The sequence below is a fragment of the Sorex fumeus genome, unplaced genomic scaffold (genome assembly GCF_029834395.1).
Source record: "Sorex fumeus unplaced genomic scaffold, SorFum_2.1 ptg000086l, whole genome shotgun sequence".
Taxonomy (NCBI): Eukaryota; Metazoa; Chordata; class Mammalia; order Eulipotyphla; family Soricidae; genus Sorex; species Sorex fumeus.
This window is the reverse complement of record NW_026606143.1, coordinates 31,847,100-31,873,241: the sequence shown is the minus strand read 5'-3', so window position 1 is coordinate 31,873,241 and position 26,142 is coordinate 31,847,100. Positions and strand designations below refer to the sequence as shown.

Below are 26,142 nucleotides of genomic sequence, written 5' to 3'. Positions count from 1 at the left end.
GACATGCACATTCTATTTCACAGTCCTGGGAATCCAGTGAAAAGCGGCAGGCACTGTTCTTCACTCATTACAGGATAAACACAGAAACGGTACTCTGCAGGTACCGTTCCCTCCGCTGACAGATGAGCTGCCTGAAGTTCAGACAAGCAGAAGGCCCGTGCCTGGCAGTGAAAGGCACAGTGCGATTGGGGCACAGACCACCCGTGTCCAGGGACTACACTTTTTACCCTCCATGGTCACACTGCTTCTCTCGGTACCTGGAAGTGGGGGCAAAGACGCCATACATAATCCTATGTACGTCTGAAATGTCTTTCTTTACTCGCGGAGAGTCTAAAGTCCTTTCACATTTATAGTTATGACCAAATTCAGATACTTTCCACTTTTGGGTAGGGGGATAGAGCAAGGATTAAAGGATGGTAGCTGAAGGTAAATAAAACCAATGGCACATTAAAATAAGTACAAATGTATAAATGAAAATTTCCCTGACTAAGCAGGTCAAAGATGTAAACATCTGCTACCAATTCAAATCGTTTTAGTCTTTGAGTGAGAACACCCGAAGACCTCACTTCTATTTTGATTTTTAACTGTCAAATCAGTTAACACTGGTTGTTGTTAAATCTGTACACAATACAAATAAAGTATAAATTCAACTAGACATTTTATTTGAACATGCTTTTACCTATTTCATTAATCAATTGCTGTCACTACTGACAGTTCATATCTATTAAAGATGTTAACATCCTATCATTTAGTATTTACACAATACAGATGAGATTAAGTTAAACTACAAGTCACAAGTAGTTTTGGAAGCAACTCTACTTATAGCCGTGACTCAATAGATATACAGAGTAAACCAATGGCAATTCCATAATAAAATACAAGAATTTTCATCATGCATTGCTTACAGGCACCTTAAGAGGTGGTCTCTTTAGAGGCTGGATGGATAGTCAGGATTCAACAGACAACAAAATCTTGGCAAGTCTTTTTACACAATGCTTTTAAAGTTACCTTTATAGTACATTTTATACTCAATAATCCAAAAGTCCCCCAAATAAAATTTTCTCAAGGACCACTATCTCATTTGAAATACAACCAAATTAATGGAACTATTCCTTTTTCAAATTAAAGCCATGTTAATAAAACCCTCCAACTAATGTTAGTTGAGCTACAATTTTACCGCAACTATTTGAATCTTTATGATTTGAAATATTCTAGGATACAATAGTACTTCAATGGGTTGTTACTATATAAGCAAACACCCCCCCCCCCCAAACCCCCCCAAAAAAGCAGTGAATGAGTTGGGGCTATGGATGAAATTCTAAAAGAATCTTTAGACAAACCATGTTTTTTCAGAGAAGCAGAAAACCTCATGTTTGAGTTTTATCATCCTTATTATGAACAATCTATGGATGCAGAGTAAAGACTGTTCTTGGTATAGTAAAACGAAGGTTCTAAATACACTATAAATTTAACAGAACACTTTAGAAGTCCAGAAGCCTAAATGTCCTTTGAGTTTTAGAAAACTGATGGAAACAATCACTAACAGTCAATTCCTCAAGGGTGGTTTCTTAGAAGCATCACAAGCCCATGTGTGTCTTGGGTGCTTTCTCAATTGTGTATTCATGAACTCCATAAAATAAAAAAAACATGAACTGCAACTATATATGCATAGTGTTTCCTAGTCTCTTAAGGTTTGATTTTAGTTTGCACACTTAAGGAAGTTATACTTAGATCAAAAAAGATTTGCTTGTTGTCTGAAGTCACAAGGTGTATTCCCCTTTGCATTCCTTTCCATTACTGAAAAGTTCTTTGCAGATGAACAGAATGGAAGCTCCACGAGTTATGTAATGTCTCTCCACTTACAGTTTTGTGTGATTTCAATGTGACTAGTACAGTCTAACTAGTCTAAGCCCTTAAATTTCATCTTGCTAGAATTGATAACAAAAAGCCTAAATCTAAATTCTGAATAAAAAAAGGAAGAAAAAATCTGTACATACAAAATACATCCTAGCACACAAATTAAACGGTATAATATGTTCTCCAGCATCACGCTGTTTTTATTTTGTTTCTTAAATAAAGCTCATTCAGTCATCTTTTAATTAAATTATTCCCATCTCTTTCCCAAACTTATGGATAGTTTGAAAAAAAGGCTCAATTTGTACAAGTTATGAAATTTAATTTTCAGTTATGTCAGATTTCACTGTTTATAAACCACTCAAAATTGTAGCTTACAAGTGAAATGAGTCAGAAAGAGAGGGACAGACAGAAGTACTGCACTCATTTGTGCAATATAAAACAACATAATATGAGACTGACACCCAAGGACAGTAGAGAGAGGGCCAGGAATATTGCTCCTCAGTTGGCAGCCTGCCTCATGAGCTGGGGGAGAAGGCAGCTGGTACAGGGAAGGGATCACTAAGTCAATGATGGTTGGAGGGACCATTTGGGATGGGAGAGGTGTGCCGAAAGTAGATAAAAGACCAAACATGATGGCCTCCCAGTATCTGTATTGCAAACCATAATGCCCCAAAGTAGAGAGAATGGGGAAAATTGTCTGCCACGAAGGCAGGGTGAGGGGTGGGATGGGGGAGATACTGGGGACACTGGTGGTGGAAAATGTGCACTGGTGGAGGGATGGGTGTTCAATCATTGTTATGACTGAAACTCAAACATGAAAGCTTTGTAACTGTTATCTTATGGTGATTAAAAATAAAAAACCAGTAATTTACATGTATGACTTCTGAAAATAACACTTTTTTTTTTGCCTTTTCAGGGTCACACCCGGCGATGCACAGGGGTTACTCCTGGCTTTGTACTCAGGAATTATTCCTGGCGGAGCTCGGGGACCATATGGGATGCTGGGAATCGAACCCAGGTCGGCCGTGTGCAAGGCAACACCCTCCCCACTGTACTATCGCTCCAGCACCCTGAAAATGACACTTTTAAGAGTATTTTTGTTCTGTAAAAATATCCTATATACATGCATATGATCAACATTTTTTTTTTAATGTTGGGAAAATTTCCTATGAAAACAGTAAATAAAAGTCAATCATTTCCAATGCTAAGAGTGCCCCCTGGTGTTTCACTTCTGCAACTACCAGCCCGATAAATTCAAATCTGCTTATTAAAACCCAGGTTCTAAAACCTGCATTTTGATAATCCTTTCCAGTCATTTTATAGTGGAAAATAAGATCATGAAAAGAATATGGTATCAAAATTAGTATAAAAATAGTCACATGCTACTTAATTATGAAAAAGACCTAACCATTGTTTTACTTCAAATGCTGACTTCTGATTCTCTTAAAAATCAGGACCTAAAGGAAACTTTAATCATTAGAATATACAGAAAGTAACAGGCTAATTCAAACTAGGATTTCATCATAATCCATCACGAGCATAGGGAAAATGGTTTATTCAATACATCCATTTACTTAATATAAGTGGTCAAAGTTGGAAATACATTTTTTTAAAGTATCTTTTTCAAATAGTACATGTGGTCTTTTACCCATAAGGTTCATAGTGGGTTTACATCAAAGGAACAAAGTGGGTTTAACATTTCATTAAGAAAATTTAGCACTATCAACTTTGAAAGAAACACATATACCTTAGAAACTAATCAGTCTGCTTGACCAAATTGGAATCAAACTAATAAAACTTGAATATTCTCTACCAGGTCACAACCAATAGCCAAATTGTTAAACAGTCCTCAAAAAAGTCGGAATGTACTGTGTTGAGTTCAGTTTAGATCTGGAAGAGAAAAATACATGGGATCAAATGAAGACAATTCTTATGTTCCAGCACGTACCAAACATAAGTCACTTTAATTTCCTTAGGCTATTTGGGATATAACACAAACAGCCTGCACAACAGCCCCCCACCCCCACTCCATTCTGGTTTACTGCCAGTAAATCTTCACAATCTAACAAAAAACCCTTGCAAAATGTTCAAGATAATTCAAGTTTCATTTCTTTTTTTTTTTTTTTTTTGCTTTTTGGGTCATACCTGGTGATGCACAGGGATTACTCCTGGCTCTGCAATCAGGAATTACTCCTGGCAGTGTTCAGGGGACCATATGGGATGCTGGGAACCAAACCCGAGTGGGCCGCATGTAAGGCAAACACCCTATACGTTGTGCTCTCTCTCTAGCCCCTAATTCAAGTTTCTTACCATCTCTTTTCCTGCCAGTCTGACAGGTGATGGGCAGCTCTGAGGAGAGACTGGCACCAAATTTGTATTTTAGGCCATACCCAGTGGCACTCAGGGCTTACTCCTGGTGGGCTCCCAGGACCATATAAGGTGCTGGGGATCGAACCTGGTCAACGCTGTGTAAGGCGAATACCCTACCTAAATGTACTACCACCATAGCTCCAAATTTAGTTTCCCCCCACCCTTAGAAAAATATTAATCCTGAGCCTGAGAGATCGTACAGCAGGTAGGGTACTTGCCATGCATGCAGCAGACCTGGGTTCCACCCTGGTTGTTCCACATTGCGGTGCTCTGAGCCCACCAGGAGTGGCTTCTGGGTGCAGAGCCCAGAGTAACTCCAGAGCACTGCGAGGTGTGGCCCCCGAACAAAAAATCTAAACCAAAACCAAAACCCCCCATTAATCCTACTTAAACCTCAATCTTTGGGTATATATGACTTCCTATATACCAGAGAGCCCTGCTCTCTGGTTTAGATTCTTTTTCCTTTTCTTTCTTTCCCCACCCTGACTCCTTCTTCTGGCATCTTTGATTAAGATTTTCCTTTGTTCCCTATTTTGGTCTACTTTTTGGGGGAATGGTCACACCCAGCTTTGCTTAGTATCTCCTCCTGGCTCTGTGCTCAGAGGACTTTTGTGTTGCTGGGTGTAAAAGCCGAGTCAGATGCGTGCAAGGGAAGTGTTGAACCTGCTGACTAAACCTCCAGCACAATAACTTATTCTTTGGCTACACCTTGCAGAGCTCAGGGATCACTTCTGATGGGCTCTGGGGACCTTATGGGTTGCAGTGGATTGAATATGGGTCAGCTACAAGCAAGGCAAATGCTTTTCCTGATGTTGTATCTCTAGGGCCCTAAAGATCTTGACTTATTTATTTTTGGGTTTCATCTAGTGGTGCTCAGACTTACTCTGCACTCAGATAATTTCTGAAAGGGCTTGGAGGACCATGTGGGATGCAGTGATTGAACCTGTCTCAGCTGCATGTAAGACCAATACCCTACGGCTGTACTACTGCTCTGGACCCAAAAGACCTTGATTTTTAACAAGGTCTTAACTCAGGCCTTTGTATATGAAAGGCTTGGACGATGCCACTGAGTGTACCAGTGTGCAGCGTACCACTGTATCCACGGGACTGCGGCACCACCAAATCCCCAGGTTACCCGTCATCTGTCAATTTGCTAACAGCTATCTATCTTTCTGACGCTCAGAAAGTAGCTAAGATTTAATTGTCCTGGGAAGGGTTATTTCCAAGCAGCGTTCAGCAGGTTTGAAAGCCACACGTGGCAATGCCTTGGCACAGTGGCATGGGCCTAGTGACTTCCTAACCTAAGTGGTGCTGGGGTGACCAGGGTCAGGAGTTGGCTAAGGGATTGAACTCAGAGTCAAGTGTGTATACTACTGTATATTACTGAGTCACACATATTCTGGGTCCACTAAGTTTGGATTTACTTGAAATGTTTACAATTCATATTGCTAAAGCAAATACTAGTCTTCTCAGGAAGAAAGGTTCAAAAACATTTTAAGGATTCAAGAGTGTCAAAGAAGTTGACCACTTGTCTTCTAAACTGTAAGGTTTTATTTATTTATTTATTTTTTAACTCAGGGACTTTTTGAAAGAAATTTGTTAAATTATGTTCAAAACCCATTTCATGTGTTAAGAATTCAATTAAAGAAAATTAAAGAGAAAAATTTATTTTTCCGTGAACAAGTCAACAATGAAAATTGAAAAACCCTAAGTTGCATCTACTTACATCATCAATGTCTTCATCATCATCTCCAATGTCATCAAACTGAATTTCATCATCATCTCCAGGACCAAAGGTATCAGTTTCATTGATTTTAGCTAAAGAAAGAATAACAAATATACTGATAAAACATAATGGCTAAGATGTTATTTAAGTTCCATTATCAGAAAGATTCTTCAAACTTCTTCATACAGCACGATTTTCTACAAACTGGTTCAGTCAAAATTCAAAGTATGCATTATCATTTTCTTTTATTGCAAAGGCAGTTTAAGTAAGGTAGACGCTAATTATACTAATTCTGATCTTATCATTTATTACTGTGTATAATTTTGGCACATGCTAACTATGATTAATCACAGACTCATTAATCAGAACGATTTAATCAACTCATGCTTATCCTGAAGCAATGAAAATAAACCAGAAAGGTCTAGTCCTACTCCCAGACATTTTAGCATTTCCTAGACAGACAGAAAATGCCTAGCCAAATAATTTCAGCAGATGTTCATGGTTAAGTAAAATCAGTGTTCTACTACAACAGAGCCAAACAGAAAGACATACACTTCCCCTTTAAGATTATGAGGGACTTTATCTTATTTTACATATTCTGTTGAGTTATTTGTGTGGGGGCTGATGGACAAGGTCTTGCTTAAAAAAAAAAAAATCAACCCCCCCACTCCTAAAAAAAAAAAAACAACAAATCCAACATCCTATGGGCCACTATGATCCTGAAATAGAGACGCAGGTCAGAGAGTGAGCTTCACTGTGCTGAGCGCATGCTTTACAAGCAGAAGGCCCAGATTCACACCTTGGCACCACTGCTGAGAGTAGCCCCTGAGCATCACTAGGTGTGCCCGAAAAAAAAAAAGAAAAAAGCAATAAAAAATAGCTTTCCAAAATAAATCTGTTGCAGTACCTAAAATAATTCCTCTAGTGTTATCCAAAATTGCAGGGCAGAGAGTATATGTTCTCACCAAAAATCTACCTGGAACAGAACCCCTAATTACTCACTTGATTTTTGGGCCATGCACAGCAGTGCTCAGGGATCGCTCCCTGCCCACCATGCTCTCTGGCCCCTGCCCTGCCAATTACTTTTTTTTTTTTGAGATTATCAAGTATTATCTTATGAAGCACAGGCAGGCAAACAATAGTCCCACCTTCTCTACCTGGGATACATTCCAGGACCCTTAGTCGATGCCTGAAGAAGTGGATACCAATGAATCCAATAGATTTTCTATGATATTTATCTTCTCACAATAAAGTTTGTTACTGTGTTTGGCATATCGAGTACGTCACAGGTAGCTTGCCAGACAGTAACAAGTCTCATGATGGAGATGTTACTGGGCCCGCTCGAGCAAATCGATGAACAACGGGAGGACCGTGGCACCGTGGTACAATAAAGTTTAACTTACAAATGAGTCAGAATAACAATTATAAGAATGTACTGTAATAAAAGTTACGTGATAACTATGAGATAATAATCACAATAATCTCTTTCGAGTCCTTTTGAAGTATTATTTCAGATTGTAGTAACTCAAAACAGAAGAGAAACTGTGGCTCAAGAAGGCTACTATACTTAAAACGAATGATATGTACAAAATTATGTCAAATCCGCACAATTCTACAATAATTTGTTTATCTAAGTACCGAGAGTATTCGATATGCCAGACACAGTAACAACAAAGTCTCCAATGGAGATGTTACTGGGCCCGCTCGAGCAAATCGACGATCAACGGGAGGGCCTTTACAAAGGCCTTTTACAAAGAAGATCTAAGTACTAACAGTCAATAACAACATGATGGATTAATATAATGAGCCATTACCATGTTCTGGAAGCTCGCCATATGCTTTCAGGCTTCTGGCCTCATCTGCATTGTATTTTAAAATGACATCCGCTTTATTATCCTTAAAAGAGACAAGTATTTTAAACTATGATCTTAAGACATCCTTAGCTTTAACCCAATGTGAAGAAGTTTGCATGCATCATGAGCAGTAAGAAATAAGTTTAGGACTTCACATGAAGAAGGGAATGACCAATTTTCTGGGGGTAAAGGGGGCTCAATTTGACTCACACCCAGCAATGCTTGGGGGCTACTCCTGCAGTGCTCAGGGGAACCATGTGGAGCTGGGGATCTAACAGGGGTGAGCTGCATGCAAGGCAAGCACCTTAAGCCCTATATTATCTCTCCAGCACCAGACGCTATCTTTTTATTTACTGTTACCCATTGATTAAGCGTCTTTTTTAAATGCAAAAGCTACCTGAAGGTATACTTTACGGGATAGTGAATACTTCCATTGAAAACTGAGACTGGTATCAAGACCTAAGAAAATTAATGTATCTTTCCACCTATCAAAGGCTTTTAGAGTTATGAACAATTTAGTATCTTTGTGGAAACCATACACCTTCTAAAGATAATAAATGAATAACTCACAAATTTGCATTTAAGAAAGACTGGGTGATTCTCATTGAAACTTAGGACTGTTGTATTGCAAACTATAACACCCAGGGGAGAGAGAGAAAGAGGGAATGTGCCTGCCAGAGGCAGGGAGTAGGGGAGTGGGAAGGGATAGGGGTGGCAGGAGGGATACTGGTAACACTGGTGGACAATGGGCATCGGTGGAGGGATGGCTACTTGAACATTGTATGACTGAAACGTCATCACGAAAGTTTGTAAGTCTGTAGAAAGAAAGAAAGAAAGAAAGAAAGAAAGAAAGAAAGAAAGAAAGAAAATTAGGACTGTTCTAAGCCCATCTGGGGGGGAAAAAAAACCCAACCTGTGTTAAAAGAATTAAAGTTGATTACTTTTAACAGCAAAGATTTTTAGACCTGAAAGAGACTCAAAAGAAAGTTACCCCTGCCCTCAAAAGAAGAAAATGGACATCAAAAGAGTGTGACTTTTCTCAGCCTCAGTAGTACTGATACTCTGGCTGGAGACTTTTGAAGAACTGTACAGAGCACTGTCCCTCCCTCCCGGACACTGCCAAATGTCTCGTGGAGGAAAAAAGTACCCATGGTCGACAACCACTTATTTAACTTTTTACTTCTTTATTCTTATGCTTTATACTAAAAAGTTACAAATAAAATAGAAGTATTATTACTCACAATGTGAATTATACACATGGTGCTGCATTCTAATAGGTGGCAACCAAATGGACTTCACAGACCTTCTTTCCAAAGTGCTCATCGAAAGTCAGAGCACATACTTACATGCCGTATTTTGTGTGCCTGTTCTATACGCTCCACTACAAGTCTGTAAGCATTTTGGATAAGGGCCAGGTCATCTTCATGACTGGTTTCCAAATTTTGATTTCAAGACATAAAAGGGCTGTTGAGATACTAAAGGAAATAAGGTGCCTGTGGTGCACGAAGCAGATCCTTATTAGAGCCACGGCAATCCACACGATCCCCCAAGTACCACCAGGGCTCACTCCTGTGCACCGCTGTGTGGCCCAAACCACCTTTTCCCCGGCGCCTCCTCACCCCCCCCCACCCCATCCCTAAGAAACACAAATGAAACTACACAAACTAAGGAGGTCTGATAGAAGACTGCATTTTTATTTACCAACTAAGGACACCCACCACTGTATCATATTGTTCATTCTAAAACTACAGTATATGGCGTGAAAAATTCATGCTATTTCTTCTACAGTGAAAACATGGATGGGGCTGGAGGATAACACAGCAGGTAGGGCGTTGGCCTTGCATGCAGCCAACATGGCCGACCTGAGTTCGATTCCTCCGCCCCCTGGGAGAGCCCAGCAAGCTACCGAGATTATCTCGCCCGCACGGCAAAGCCTGGCAAGCTACCCGTGGCGTATTCGATATGCCAAACACAGTAACAACAAGTCTCACGATGGAGATGTTACTGGGCCCGCTCGAGCAAATCGATGAACAACGGGAGGACCGTGAAAATGTGGATGCCACATACTGATATTTGGAAACGATAACCCCCAGGGTACCTAGTACAAAGTCCACCTGAGACATACTTGCCCTGAAGTATCTGACACAGTGGTGAACAGCTATATGGTGCTCAAATACATACTGGTGACCAAATATGGGACTGGTTTGTTTTAATAACAGCTGATTAAATTCAAGGAAATGAACAATAAATATCCTGATTTTACCTGGTAGTCTCGTAAGCCGACCAATATAATGTCTGATGTATTTATCCAAACCTATTAAAGAAAACGCATTACCGTTATATTTAAAATAAAAACAAAGAACCAAGAGCAAAACTGAGTTAATCTCCTCATAAAAAGTATACATACTATTTGCTAATTATTGGCAAAGTACTTATACTCAGAAATAAGGGGGGAATTCTAGCGCAAACAGCCAAGCTTATTTCAATTTTTCTATACTATGGTAAATCAAGGAAAGTAAGTCTTGTTTTGATTACCTGACACTAAAGGGGGAGGGAGAGGTGGAGAGAGGGGGATATCTGCCAAAGATATGCTGCAGGGGAGTGGGTGGAAGGGAAACTGGGGATACTGGTGGCAAGAAATGGGGAAATATACACTGGTGAAGGGCTAGGCGTTAGAACACTGTATGACCAAAACTCAGTCATGAACAAGAACTGCGCATCTCAGTGATTAAAAAAAAAAAACTAACAAGGAAACACCACAGGAAATCATTTCCCCTCTTTTGGCTTCGTTGTGGTGGTAACCAAGGGTCACGCAATTTGTTTTGCCAGGAGATCGCACTTGGCTGGGAACAGACCCCTTGGATTTAATACCTCTAAAGCGGGTACTCAACTACTGGGCTCCAGAATTAACTTTCAATTGTGAAATACTCCAAATGTCTCGTTAACCCATCTATTACGTATGAGAACAGAAAATTAGTTCCGTGGACTGATTTCCCTTTCTCATAACCACCAATCTAACCAGTGGCATACACTAAGGTGGTTCAACAAGGCAAATTAACAAAATAAAACAAGTCACTAGGCCAGATAGTACAGTGCACAGGTAAGGCACTTGCCTTGCACACAGCTAACTTGGGTTTGATCCCCAGCACCATATAAGGTGTCCCGAGTAGCACCAGGAGTGATTCCCGAGCTCAGGGCCAGGACAAAGCCCTGAGCACTGCTGGGTGTTGTCCCCCCCCCCCAATAAAATAAAACAAGTCATAAAATTCATAGCTGCAGGGAAATATAACTTAATAAGAAATTTGCCCACATACCTAATGTGATGGAAAATTATTCATTACTTCCCAAGGCAACTCATTCATGACCACAATTCAGGAATCTAATCAATAATAATTATTTTAAATGTTTCCAGGGCTTTATTTTAGTTACTTTCTCCACCCTCTCAGCAGAATCCAAACAAGAGCAATCTATGACATGAATCCATTAGTATTAACACCATTTAAACTGGAATAGTCCCATCTTTTCCTGACACCAATTAAAAGAATATATTTGTAGTAACAAGATGGCTTTTTTTTTGGATTTTTGAGTCACAGCCGGCGATGCTCAGGGATTATTCCTGGCTACACTCAGGAATGACTCCTGGCGGTGCTCATGGGACCATATGGGATGCTGGGGATCGAACCCAGGTTGGCGGCGTGCAATGCAAATGCCCTCTCCACTGTGCTATCACTCCAGTCCCTATTGTAACAAAATTAGAACATTGTTAATTCTCATGGCACTGATGAATAAATAATACTGATGAAACATTATCTCTCCAGCGTTTCTGTGTACACGCTGGAATCTATTCCTCTTTCCCCACTTCATAATCTGTTGTACAAAGGCCAGGGGCTTGACTTCAATCAACAAGTATTTATTCCCTTATTTTGTTTATCATATAATGAGTGATCATCATCTGGTGTTTGTTCTTTTGCCTCTAGTTTTCTGAACATGATGCCCTTCAGTTCCCTCATTTTTTTCTTACAGCTGTGTAGTATTCCGTTGAGCACATACACATCTTTATCCCTTCACCTGTCGTTGGAAACTGGACTGCTTGCATATCCTAGCTATTGCACTCAGCAGCGCATCTGTCTTTTTGATCCGACACACCATTTTAGTGGTGTCAGGGATCAAACCCAGGGCCTCCCACAAGGACGGCAGTAAGTGAAATGCTCTATTACTAAGCTATACTCCTGGGATTTGAAATTAACATTTCATTAAGAACCAAGACAGTAATTTGCTTCACAGATACCCTCAACTTTGATTTTTTAATATTTTTAATTTTAAAAAATTTTGGGGTCACATCCTGCGATGTACAGGGATTACCCCTGGCTCTGCACTCAGGAATTACTCCTGGCGGTGCTCGGAGGACCACATGGGATGCTGGGTTAGCCCCATGCAAAGCAAACGCCCAATCCACCTTACTATCACTCCAGCCCTCAACTTTTATTTTTTCATTGTTTCACCATGATTAAATTCAAGTTAGACATTTGTGACAGAAGTACAACACTGGTGATATAAATGTCTTTAAATAGAATCTGGATGAGACTATAGTTATACACCATCTTAGAGGTGAAACCATTGTTCTACTGACCTTTAAGGAATTAACAAAACTGAGGTTACCAGAGCCACTTGCCCTCACCTTAAGCCTAATTTTTTATTTAGTAAAAGCAATCTTCACACCTACCTTTTTCCTCAGTTTCCCTCTGATATGGCATAACCTCTTTACGCCATCAAAACACATTGCCTCTAGTCGTCCATTCCCCAACATTTTGATTACTTGAGCATACTCTGGAGGAAGGAGAGAAAAGGGTACAGAATATTCAATCTCTGATAAAAGCAAACCTAAAGTCCAAAGAAAACCGAGTACATAGTAGTATCAGTTGGGAATACATATAGGCAATATAATCAATACAAGAGAGTGATACTTACTCATCTAGCTAACAGCAGAGACAAAAACGACCCTAATGCCAAGTAATCACAAATGCTAATGAATTTCCTACTGATTTTGAGTCAAGTCACTGCTGCCTCTTCATGAGTATATACTCTACTTTGAGATTAAGTCCTGCCCCTAAATATACACCGTTTCTAATCAATCTTCCACCATTGACTCCTTGTCCAATTTGGGGTTTCCTTTCCCTCAGAACCTTTAGATAATATTCTGAATCCAGTTTTTGGTACAGCTGGCAAATGAAGTAGCTTAAAAGTTAAAGACTGTTAAATTATCTTAGTGATTATTCTAAGGATTTTGTAAAGCTAGAAAAATGTTCTTGGGCAAAATGCTAAACCTCAGAATCTTTTCAAAATGGTTCCCAGGAAGTTGCTCAGTTTCACTACCACTTGAAGAACTCTTAAGATTATAAGCATTAAAAAAAAATCAAGTTTTAGAAAAAAGATAAACTAAATTAATTGTTAAATGTGCTGGAAATTGGGGCTGCAGCCATACACTGCAGAGAATGCTTGCCTTGTGTGTGGGGTTTGATCCCTGCCCGGAGTTGGTCCCTAGTTTCAGACAGGAATAAGCTCTAAGAACAGCCCGGTGTAGCCCAAAACCGAACACATACCTCCCTCAATAAATGCTGGAAACTGGGGGTGGTTTAATACAGCAGGTAGGAGTCTTTACCCTGCATGGCAGACCAGGGTTCAATCCCCAGCACCCTGTATGGTCGAGCCAGCCAGGAGTGATCCCTGAGTACAGAGCTAGAAGTTGGTACTGAACTGGGTTGTGAATGACTCCCAACCCCAATGAAGTGCTGGAAACTATTGGCACACAAAGAATAATTTGAATTATAGACTATACTTGTATACACGCAAAAAAAGCCTATATTTGTCAATTATTTGATTGTAATTTAGTTAGAAGAAAATATACTTGTTATGAGAAATGATGTAGGAAGTTTCACAATGTCCACTACTTTTTTTTTTTTGCTTTTTGGGTCACACCCTGCAACATACAGGGGTTGTAATTCCTGGCTTTGCACTCAGGAATTACTCCTGGTGGAGCTCTACCTCGGGTCCTGAGGTTTGAAAGTACTCACAAACTGGGGCTGGAGGAGTCAGAGTGATAGTACAGAGGGTAAGGCTTGTATGTGGCCGACCCAGGTTTGACCTCTGTATGTGTTTGTGTCTTGTATGTGGCCGACCCAGGTTTGATCTCTGGCATCCTATATGGTCCCCCCCGAGGATCAGGAGTAACCCCTGAGCATCGTTGGCTGTGACCCAAAAAAAGGGCCAAACAAAGAGCCAAAAACAACCTAAAAACTGGGGCTGGAACTATAGCACAACAGGTAAGACACATGCCTTGCATGCAGCCAACCTGGAGTCTATCCTTAGAGGAAAGAGCGTGAAGATTGTTGCATTACACCCAGGGATCACTAAGCCCTTCTATAAGAGATCACTAGGTTGAGTCTTGTGGGCTTTTTACACAGGTATCTGTCACTGTTCTCCTGTTGTTCATCGATTTGCTCGAGCAGGCACCAGTAACATCTCCATTGTGAGACTTGTTACTGTTTTGGCATCGAATAGATCACAGGTAGCTTGCCAGACTCTACAAGAGGGGCAGAGGAATCGAACCTGGGTTGGTCGTGTGCAAGGCAAACCCCTTACCTGCTACGCTATCTCTCCGGCCCATGTATCTATTTAAAAAAAAAAAAGGTGTATTTTCCCTGTAAGATTGGTTGCTTCCTACTTTGAATACTTTGAACCCTATCAAATGTGTTGCCGTAATCTTGGGAGCACGGGTAGGGTGTACGGTTTGAAGTATCACGCAGCCGAGGAATAGATTCACTCATGGGTGAGGCTCAGCCCAATCATGTAGCGAGCGGCCGTGAGCATGGCAGCGGCTGGGTTCTGGAGATTGTTGGCTACTGAGGCTGGGTCCCTCAGGGAGGGGAGGGGTCTAACTCACCCCCTTCCAGGGCGTCGAGTGAAGCAGCCTGGCGTGGGGTCCAGCGGCATGGTTACAGCCATAAATCTTAATTGTTTCAAAACGATCAAATCCTGTCTTTTTGTTTTTTGTTTTTTAAATAAACTATAGGGGCTGGAGTGATAATATAGCAGGGAGGGCATTTGCCTTGTATGTGACCAACCTGGGTTCAATTCTCCAGCATTCCATATGGTTGCCTGAATACCTCCAAGAGTAATGTGACCCCCCCAGAAAAAAACCATAAAAATAAAAAATGAAACTGTATTACTAATGGCCATGCAAAGGGCCTATAAAGGCTTTGTCAGACTCGTGCCTCAAACATCCACTGTTTGAGGAACATTATGTAGAAAGATTTATTGTCCAAAAAATCTTGAAGGATTGTAGAGACAGATTTCTCAAGGAGCTGCAAATATGCTTGGCATGAGGGAGGCCCACGCTTGATCCTCGGCACCACCTGATTCCTGGGGGTGACACCTGAGTACTCTCTTCTGTGGGCCCCAAATAAAGCCAGAAAAAAAACTGTGAAGCCACTCAGTTAAGGGTTAAAGTATATAGGAATATGCTGGGATGACAAGCTTTCTGCTGCCACCTACAGCAGAATAATACAAATGAGAAATGCAAAGCAGCCTGGTAGCTCCAGGTCCACCTCTCTTGTCCTTTTTGAAGCTGTAGCCAATTCCTGCTATACCAGCATTTTCTCAGATCTTAGATCTCCTATGACATTCCTGAGTCTGCAATGGCTCCCGTTTGTGCGTCCTATCCTTCCCTCCTCCGGGGCCACTCCTAGCAGAGCTGAACCCTTTCCAATGGTTTTCATTCCTGTGAGGTTTCCAAAGCAACAAGAGGCCAGAGAACTAGTGCAGGGCATTTAAGTACAGGGCATTTAGGCGCTTTCTTTGCTCATGGCTGATCCTGGTTTAATCCCTGATACTGCATATGGTCCCCTGAGCACAGAGTTAGGAATAACCTCTGAGCATTGCTGATTGTGGCCCCCAAACAGCAAGAAATTGGCCACCACAGTTCTTAAGGCTTAATTTTAACTTATACTTAATAGCCTATTCATTCTTAGATATGAACGCTCACAAAAGACAATGAAACCTGTATGTTTATAAAAATGCCACCAATACCAAAATTTCCCAGTGCAGGCTGAATAGACCAAGAAATGACTTTAAAGGAAAGGCTCTGGAAAATTGTGAGGGCGAAGAAAAGAAGTGGGGACAGAGTGATATAGTACAGTGGATAGGGCACTTGCCCTGCACAGAGCTCAATCCCCAACATCCCATATGTTACCCTAAGCACTGCCAATAATAACCCCTGATCATTACCAGGTGTAGCCCAAAAACAAAGAAAGAAAAAAAAAAGGAAAAGAGTAAGAAGGACATGCCATTATCCCCCCCAGGCTTGTGAACTTATGATTAAATCTTTAATATCCATAATTTTAAAGTTTTACCAGAAAAGAACCTAACTTACTAAAAAACTTACCTTGTCCATCCTCTTTGAACACAAGTTCTCTTTTTTCGGACTCATTCTCATTCTTACCTCTGCGTCTATTTTTTCCACCTTTACCTAATGGGTTTAAAGAAAAGGATATTAATTATCTGCAAAGCAGTAGGAAAAGAAACTAAGACTTGAAACACATGTTTAAAGCAATCACTTAAATTAAAAAATTCACCCAATTCATCGTCATATGCAATTTATAATGTTCAATAGTATTAAAAACAAATACACATAAATGCCTTCTGGAATATTGCGGGTATAAAACACAAACCCAAAGCAGATTATTATGTGCAAATATGCAGACCCCTTTCTGAGGACATATGCATTTAATGACCCAAATGCACTGGATCATTAAGAGAATCACCTACTTGTCTGAACAAATTGCTCAGTGAATCCTCAGAGTGGCCCCAGGGCCAGGGAGACAATATCAGAGGTACAACACTGACCCTGGTTTTATCTCCAGCAGGGCATATGGTCCCCTGAGCACTGCTGGGACTGATTCCTGTGCAGTCAGAGGTAAGTCCTGAGCACACCCAGCAGTGGCCCCAATACAAAAAAAAGGGGGGGTAATAAAAAAAGGCCAAGTAAGAGAATAAAGATACCACTGGTATAAAAATAAAGGGAAATAGGGCTGGAGTGCATGCAAAGCATGCCGGGAGTCCCAGGTTTGATCCTGCAAGGTCCCCCAGCTTCTCACTAACAGTGGCCCCTGAGCACCATGAGGTATGGCCCTGGAAAATAACATCAAAAAAATTGCTAATTCATAAAATCTCTTGAAGGATGTCTACAAGAGTCAACAATCATGTGGAATTGGCAATAAGGAAATTGAGGAAAAGCACCTCATTATTTATACTTCCCGGTATCTGAACTGAGAATATATTTACTATTCACTGAATCTCCACTAAAAAATACTTCCACAAAAAGCAGAGGTTTGCCCTCTGGGCTGGCAAACTGAAAGGCAGCTCAAGTGGCCGCTGCCAGAGACACCTTGGATCCCTCATGCTGTTGATTTTGAATTAATGTTTTGTCTTTGCACATCCAGAAAACGTTTGCTGCTGACCAATACTCTGATCCCCCATATTCAGTTATGAATGTCGTGACCCACAATTTAAGAAGCTAGGGTCTAGTTATGATGAGGAAGGGAAAAAGAAATGCCTGAGATGGAAACAAGAGACCTATGACCAGATGAAGAGTGAAAGAAGAGTAAAAGATGCACAGCCCTTTTATCCAAAAAACCTCTTTAGACCTGGAGTAGTAGTACAGTGGGTAAGTCACTGGCCTTATATGTACCCGTCCTGAGTTTGATCCCCAGTACCTGCTATGGTCCCTCCAGCCTACCAGGAATGATCCCTGAGCTTCGTGAAGCAAGATTAAGTAAACCCTGCTACGTGCGGGCCAACACTAAAAAAACAAAAAAACCCACACAAAACAAAACAAAACAAAAAAACCCACACACCTCTCCAGGGCTGGGAAAGGTGGTGGTGAAGATGTTTGCCTTGCATTCAGCCGACTTCAGTTATGGTCTCCCAAGCATTTCCAGGAGCAAGACATGAGCAGAGTCTGTCTGAAGAAACACCCCAGCACCTTCAAGTTTGATCTTACCCCCCAACCCTCCCAGGATCTCAGTTCCAGTCTCTGTGAAAGGACAAAGAACCCAAATATTCCTCACCTGCTACCATTAAAATTCTTAATCTTAAAGGTATCCTTAAAACCCCTAATTTGGGACTGAAGCAATAAGACAGCGAGTAAGGCACTTGCCTCGAAAGTTGCTGACCTGGGTTTGATCCCTGGCACCACATATGGCTGAGTCTGAGTAGGAGCACAGAGCTAGTAGCAGGTCCTGAGCACTGCTGGGTGTGACCCCCAAACCAAACCGAAACAATGAAAGCCTCTTATTCTTCCCATCCCCTCGTTTTTCAGACTGTAAATGATACTACCCATCATTTCCTGGCTGTCCTTTTCCTGACTTGCACTATTCTTGACCATTCAGCTGCCTTTTAATTATGCCCAGCCCACCGAGATTTCTTACTTGAGTGTCTGAGGTGTTCTTGGCACACACAAAAACTAACTTCCTGGGAAGAAATGCTGCTTCTGCATCAAGTCGTTATTTATGCCAAATCTTAATAAATAAATAAATAAATAAAATATATATAAGCTATATTAGGGCCAAGGAACTTATCTGCTTGGCAATTTTTGAGGACGAATCTTCAAAATTTCTGGGTGAAATAAGCTGATAAGAATCAGTCCAATTCATTCAACACAAAGTTCCTGACAACATAAACCTTTACTTGTATAACCATCAAGAGTATATTCACAGGGCTCGTGCCGATCCAATAAAGAAAAACGCCAATCTGTTGTCTATTAGTAAATAGAATTTCACAAAATGTAGGTGTCTTGAGAAGTACTGCCCCTCTAAGAAAGATAACAGACAGACTGGCTTTACATGTCCAGGAGTGGCAGCCACGAAATTCAGAATGGTGGTTAACTGGAGAGACAGAGAGATCTGGAGAAGGGGCCTCGGGAGGGGAGTTGGGGGGCAGGAGCGACAGGACACAGAAGCTTCTGGAAATGTGTCCCAATTCTCAAGTTTAGAGCAATGAATTCCCAGGTGTTCATTACTTTGTTTATGGCATGCTCAAATTTAACAGGAATGATTCATCGCTTGTCAACTTACCAGAACTGACTATACCCTGACCACCCCCTTCTCTCTTTTGTTACCTGGTCATAGAATGAACTTTTAAGAGGCTAGTGAACTAGAAATGACTTCATGAACAAGTGCTATTCCCCTTGAAACCAAAGAGAGACCTCTCATTCACCCAAGGGAAGAGACCAAAGTAGGGAGATGAGTTACTGCAACAAGTACTTACTGAGCACCTATTATTTAATCAAGCATTTCAATGTGGATAAACCAGTGTCACTGACCTTTATAATATGCGTCTAGTAAAGGAACTGGAATCTCATAGCTAGACATATAGGTGAGAATAAGATTTATTTTTTGAAATAATAGTTATCTCAGAAACAATAAAGGATAATACAGGTTATAAGATATCTAGGACTTCTGAATCCTTAGTTCGACCACGTGGTCTTCCCCAGAATGATCGGTACTAAAATCTTTGTTTAAAAAAAGGACCTACAAGTTCTATTTCCGAGCAGGTGTTCTGAAGAAACTGTACCCAAATGCCCCTCGGGATACAGCGGGCAGAGGACAGAAAGAAGTCCTGGAGCAAAATTGATGAGAAAAAAAAAAAGAAAAAGAACAGAGCCTCAGGTGAAGACTAGGGTCGAGGATGATACTCAAAGGAAACTTGTGGTTAAGCAAATGCTCCTCTCCCGCAGAACCATCTCCGTTTCTAGCTGCACAATTTCCAGTGGTGAAATGACAAGACTGACCAAATTATAAATTTGGTCAATTATAAACTTGGCCAAAAAAAAAAAAAAGACAAGAGACACCCAGGAGTCTCCTTAAAATAAATAAATTAATTAAAAAGGAGCATTTCCTTAGGACTCCTCTGCTTTTCCCTATCTCCCTGTCTCACGCCTTCCAGTTTGAAATTTCCTGAATAAATGGACCTTGAAATTGATCTTTCACTCTAATACCCCGGGACCGTTTCCCTGCGGTATAGATGGGAAACTTAGTTGCAACTCCCGCAATACACAAGCCCGATGAGAAGAGCCAAAACCAAAGCCAGAAAAAAAAAAACCCGGGCCAAATAAGAAACAAAGTGTTGAGTGTGTGTGTGTGTGGGGGGGGGGGGCGGGGGGGGGGAATCCCAAAAAGAGATCGGTTCCCCCCACAGCCCGCCAGAAGGCGCGTCTCTAGACAGACCTTAAGAAGGCATCAGGTTTGGATTCCCGTTGATAGGGGAGGGAGCAGCCTTGGCCGCTGTCCAGTAAGATACCCAGGCGGAGGGGTCGCGGGCGCCGGCCAAAGCCCACAGGCGCCCGCGGGAGGGAGGCAGGCCCGACGAAAATGGCGTCGGCTCCACCCCGATGGACCCGAACTTCCCAGCTCCGCTCCCGAGCCCGGCGCGGCGTCCGGCCGGCGCCGTGGCCGGTAGGCCACGAGTGGAGAAAGGTCACTGCGGCCGGGCGGCGGGCGGGATCGGGGAGGCCCAGCCTGCGAGCCGGGAAGCGAGCGGAGCCGCATTCCCCCACGCCCGGAATGTTACCTTTATTCTTGGGCATGGCGGTGGCGGCAGCGGCGGCGGCGGCGGCCTCGCGGCGTGTCTGCTTTTCACTCGCGGAACGGCGGAAGCGGCGGCCTGTTCGAGAGGCGCGAACGGCGGAGAGCGCGACCACGCGTAACCAAGTAGTGGCGGAAAGAAGGCTCGCGTGCGCGGGAGCGTCTCAAGCCCCACTTCTTCCCAGACCTGCCTACACTCACGCTCGGCCGGAGGAAATGGCGTCGCGGCTGCTTACGTCACCTTTCCCCGCCTCCCCTCTCCTCGAGCCCGCCCCCGGGCCCTAAGGCGCAGGCGTGGCCGGCCGATGGCCTATCACGAACGCCAAGGAAAACGCGTTCCTCGCAATTCGCCGACGTCAGCGGGGGGGCGGGGCTTGAGCTGAGAGGAAGGCGGGCCGACGGGGCGGGCGGGGCCGCTGCGTCAGAGCCCGGCGCTGATTCATGCGGGGTTGGGAACGCTTGTGAACAAACCCGTATCTCAGGCTTTGCGCTGCATCCTCATTGACTCTGCTCACAGCAAACTTTGTTCGGTTTGGAATTTTAACTTTCTTTCTAGGCGCTGAGATTTGCAAGATTGTTGTTACGGTTTCATGTATAAAACGTTCCAGCACCACACCGTCCCCCAAAGTGTCCCCAGAGTGTCCCCTTCATTCCATCATCGTCCCAGTATCCTCCCTATGCCCCACATGGTAAACTTCCTACTGAAGGCCAGTTGTGTTTGTTACCTTTGGACATTTATTTCCTTATCATTCTTTTTATCCCACATAGGAGAGCGATAATGCAGTTAAGTTTAAATCCAGTCTTTCCTTTCTCGCAGCCAGGTTTGGGGTCTGAGGCTTTCTTCTAATGTCTTACCAAAGCATAGTATTTGTATAATACTTTTCCTTTATAATATCCATCTTCCCTGTCTCACCATAAACTACTAAGCAAAGGCATCTATGTTACCAACACTCAGCCCAGTGCCTGGTTCTTAGTTACTCAACAATAGGAAGGAAAGAAGAGGAGGAAAGACAAGTGACATGAACTGAATCATGTCCTTCCATTTCATTTACTTATTTTTTCTTTTTTGGGGGGGGGTTCACACCCGGCAATGCACAGGGGTTCCTCCTGGCTCTGCACTCAGGAATTACTTCTGGCAGTGCTCAGGGGACCATATGGGATGCTGGGGATCGAACCCCAGTCGGCTGCGTGCAAGGCAAACGCCCTACCCGCTGTGCTAACGTTCCAGCCCCAATTTTCTATTTTTTAAAAAAAATTTTAGTGAATCACCGTGAGGTACAGTTACCACACAGTGGAAATGTTCTTCCATTTCATATCTGAATCTTTCAGCCCCAGTACTTCACAATATGACTGCATGAGAACACAGGGTCTTTATTTTTTTTATTAAATTTATTTATTTATTTATTGAATCACTGTGGGAAAGGTTAAAACGCTTTCAGGTTTATGTCTCAGTCATGCAAATATCATACACATTTCCCTTTACCAATACTTATTTTTTACCATGAAGAACCCCAATAAAACCCCACTCCCCACCCCTCCCAGTCCCTGTGAGGCAGATGAATTCTAGTTAACACTCTATCTGCTTTGATTAGATTCATTGTTTCAATAAAAGATTCACCACTATTATTTAGAGTTTACCCCCCCCCCAATCAGACATGCTGAAAAAGCATAACATAGGGTCTTTAAAGATGTAATCAAGTTGAAAGGGGATGCAATCCATAGTGTGGACCCTAAACCAAAGGAACAGGTGATCTTTTACAGGGGAAGTTAACTGGTGGAGAGTGGTGTCAGGTAAAGATTTCATGTAATGGGTGATTTCAATCATGCCCCCTGAAAAGATATCTCGTCATATTAGATTATGGATCTGCTGTGGGTGGGAGGAAATAGGAGATCAAAGGCAGTCCTCAACCAGGCATCTTCTCTTTGTCCCCTCACCTACACCAGATGGATGACACAGTAGCAGAGCTTCGCAGCCACATGCACCTGATCATAACCAGAGCCTGAAGAAGCGAAGGGCGCAGGGAACCGCTTGGCATACAGGACTAGAAAATCCCAGTGATATATTACAGAGGAATCAGCCCCAGCAATGGTGACAGGGTTCAGGGTTCCAGCTACAGATTTTAAATCAGGAACGTGTACAATCCAGGTGTAAGGACAAGACCAAGCCATCGTGCACTTGAAGTGGGCAGACAGATGGCGGCGCAGGGGCAAGATCATGACATCCTCATCTGGACCGGACCTGGGGGATAGGATGTCATACAGGGGTTAAATGAGGGGCCAGAACGTTGGCGAGGGGCCTGCACTCCTCGACTAAAAACTGTACAATAAGCTTGTACTTCTTTGGCAACTGAGTTCTGTATAAAATCTTTGATAAAATCCTCAAGGACTTTGAAGCCCAGGAATACATCCACTTTTGTGGCAACATCCCTGTAAGAAGAGAGTAGGGGGTTGGAGCGGTAGCACAGAGGGTAGGGTGTTTGCCTTGCACGGAACTGAGCCGGATTTGATTCCCAGCATCCCATATAGTCCCCTGAGTACCACCAGGCGTAATTCCTGAGTGCATGAGTGAGCCAGGAGTAACCCCTATGCATCGCCGGGTGTAAAGCAAAGAGAGAGAGAGAGACAGACAGACAGAGACAGAGACAGAGACAGAGACAGAGACAGAGATTAGGACACAGGCAGAGGGTGAACGTGGCTTGGGCAAGAAGGTGGCTATCTACCAGCCATGGTGAGCCCTATGCAGAAACACTCGGACACCCTGAGCTCAGATTTCTAGCCTCCAAGCCTCCAGAACAGCAAGGAAATTTATGTTCTTGTTTGAGTGACTGTGGTACTATGGCAGCCCCTGCAAAGGCATATGGGGACTATGCAGGATGACTTCACCGTGCACAGTGTTTTATGGTCTTGTTCGCATATTTATTTTTATTGAGGTTCTGTGATTTTTAGGACCATTGTTTCTCATGCGCATCATCCCAATGCCACGTCCATCACCAGTGCACCTTCCTCCCTCCCTCAAGAACCCCAGTGCGCCTGTCCTTTTCAACATCCCCCTCCCATCTCAATTATGTGGTTCAGATCTCCTGTTGCATGCCTTTGGCCCTAGCTTGCTACTTTGCTGTGTATCTTTAAGTGTCACATGTGAGAGAGATCATTCTTTTTTTTTTTTAAGTCAGAGCTTTTTAATTTTTTTTTTCCTTTTTGGGTCACACCTGTGCGGGGATTACTCCTGGCTCTGCACTCAGGAGTTACTTTGGGCGGTGCTCAGGGGACCATATGGGATGCTGGCAATCGAACCCCGTCGGCCGCGTGCAAGGCAAACGCCCTACCCGCTGTGCTATCTCTCCAGCCCCGAGAGAGATCATTCTTGGATTTGTCCTGTTACTTCCGTGACTGATTTTGCTCAGCATATCCTCTTGTTCCATCCACGAGGCGGCCAATTGCATGAATAGCTTCACATTTCTAAACAAATAACTCCATATATAAGTACCATCTAAAATAACAGTTCTGCTAACATTAGGTTTTCAATATTATCTTTTTAGGGAAATGCACACTTAAGAGGCAGAAAGAACTATCAGAGAACACAGTGATTCTCTGGTGGGGACAGTTGATGGCATCTGGAGATATTCCTGGTTTTCACCACTGCAGGAGGATAGTGCTGTTAACACTAAGTGGGCAGAGGGCACCGACACTGTTCAACATTTTACAGGGCATAGTACAGGTTCCCCCAAACAAAGCATTATATGGAGTTGGATATACGACACCCATGGCAAATGAACTTCTCAAAGGGAAACTGAAATGGTATTTAAAAAGGATCCACGGTGGTGGAGAATGGGCATTGGTGGAGGGATGGGTACTCGATCATTGTATAATTGAAACCCAAGCACAAAAATTTGTACGTCTACAACTGTACCTCATGGTGTTTCACTAATAAAAAAAATAGCCACAAAAAAATAAAAATAAAAAGGATCCACGGGGTTGCCCAGTGATTGCCTCAGTGTCTGCAGGTATCTGTGTTGGAAGTGTGAGGCCCTGATTTGGAACTCCTGTGCATCTCACATGCACCAAGACTGCTTCTGACAGCTCTGCTGTCTGGGACCCTGGGGGACACCACTGAGTGTGCCATTTTCAGCACGCTGTCACGTGAGCATGAGAACTCTAAGGTGTGTGAACCCTGGTGAGACCAATAAAAAAATGTCAACAATTTTCTTAAATTTTCTTCTACGGGGAGCTGGAGTGATAGCACAGTGGATAGGGTTAGGGTTAGGGCTGACCCGGGTTCAATTCCCAGCATCCCATATGGTCCCCTGAGCACCACCAGGAGTGATTCCTGAGTGCAGAGCCAGGAATAACCCCTGTGCATTGCCAGGTGTGACCCAAAAAAGCAAAAAAAAATTGTTTTTCTTCTACGGAAATGTTTTATGGTCATTTTGTTAGTCAATTAGTTGTAACAAGCACTATAAAATAAGTTATTCTGGGCCTGCTATGGGGGCAGGCTTGAAGGGTGGTTGGGAAAAGAGAGACAATTTTGGAGGGAAGGTGACACTGATGGTGGGATCGGCGTTGGAAAATTGAATGCCTATAACAAATCTTTACGAACAGCTTTTTAAATCATAGTTTAAATAAAGTGGCGAAAAGAAAAAAATGTGAGCACTGCAGCCAGGAGCATGATCCCTGGGGAGCACAACAAATTGTGTGAAACCCCTGGTCATTCCAACAGTCAGAAAGGTAAGGAAGAGGGTAAAATCAAAAAAATCTAAAGAGGATTGGGTGTGTAGCTCAGTGATACAGCACTTGTCTTGTGTTAGGTTTTGGGTTTGATTCCCTGCAATGCAAAAATAAATAAATTTACAATGATCTGAAAGTCCCAGCGTTCTCCTATTTGCAGTTTATGCACTTGAGGATGCTAATGTAACTGTAAAGTTTATCTAAATGTTTTTCCAAGGCCAAATGATGATGACGTTGGGCTTTGGGATTAGAGGTCTGATTTCAAATTTTAATTCTGCAGCAATTTATTTTATTCGTTTGGAGAAGTTAGTCAACCTCTTTATTAGTCTCAGTTTTCTCAGCTGTGAGTTGGTAGCAGGAATAGTACTTTGCACAGTGGGTTCTTGCAATAAATTGATCTAATACATTTATTGTTCATGGATCGTGCCTATCATAGAGTAAGTAGTCGGACTCCAAATGTTTGTTAAGTTCAAATATTTAAAAATCAAAAGCCTGTCATACGAACGCACCTCCATAAGCCAGGCATTTGTGTGATTCTTGGTCATCCCAACACTAAGAACAAGGAAGGGAAGGGAAGTGGGTGGGTTGGAATGATAAAAACTAGGAAAGCCCCTGTTAACTACTCAATATAACCCCAAAAGGAGAAAAACATCAGGTTTTATTTTTCTGTTATCTGATGGATCCCAGGTCTGATAATCAAACTTACTTGAAAGAAAGGAAGTCATGGAACCATACCTAGGCAGAGAGAACAGCAAGGACCAAGACAGTGGATAGAAACTTGGCATATTCAAGGAACAGCAAAAATGCCACACAGACAAAGAGTGCAGCAAGCCGGGGATTGATGGTGTTCAGGAAGATGAGCTTGGAGAGGTAAGGAAATCAGATTATTTGTTATAATCCTCAATAGATTTTGATCTCTCAGGTTTATGCAGTTTCCAGATGGGTCTAGAGAAAGTAAAGTCGTTTGCTTTAC

The 26,142-nt window shown here is 42.5% G+C and overlaps 1 protein-coding gene across 1 annotated transcript; it reads right to left on the bottom strand.

The window, feature by feature from the left end:
* Positions 1-992: 992 nt before the first annotated feature.
* EIF1AX (eukaryotic translation initiation factor 1A X-linked) lies at positions 993-20,654 on the bottom strand. The gene is made up of 7 exons (XM_056131199.1): positions 20,431-20,654; positions 16,247-16,330; positions 12,530-12,633; positions 10,070-10,120; positions 7,768-7,849; positions 5,954-6,045; positions 993-3,747 (listed from the first exon to the last, which is right to left on the bottom strand). Exons 1-7 carry the CDS (start codon positions 20,444-20,446, stop codon positions 3,742-3,744), a joined length of 435 nt encoding a protein of 144 aa, XP_055987174.1. The 5' UTR covers positions 20,447-20,654; the 3' UTR covers positions 993-3,741.
* Positions 20,655-26,142: the final 5,488 nt, after the last annotated feature.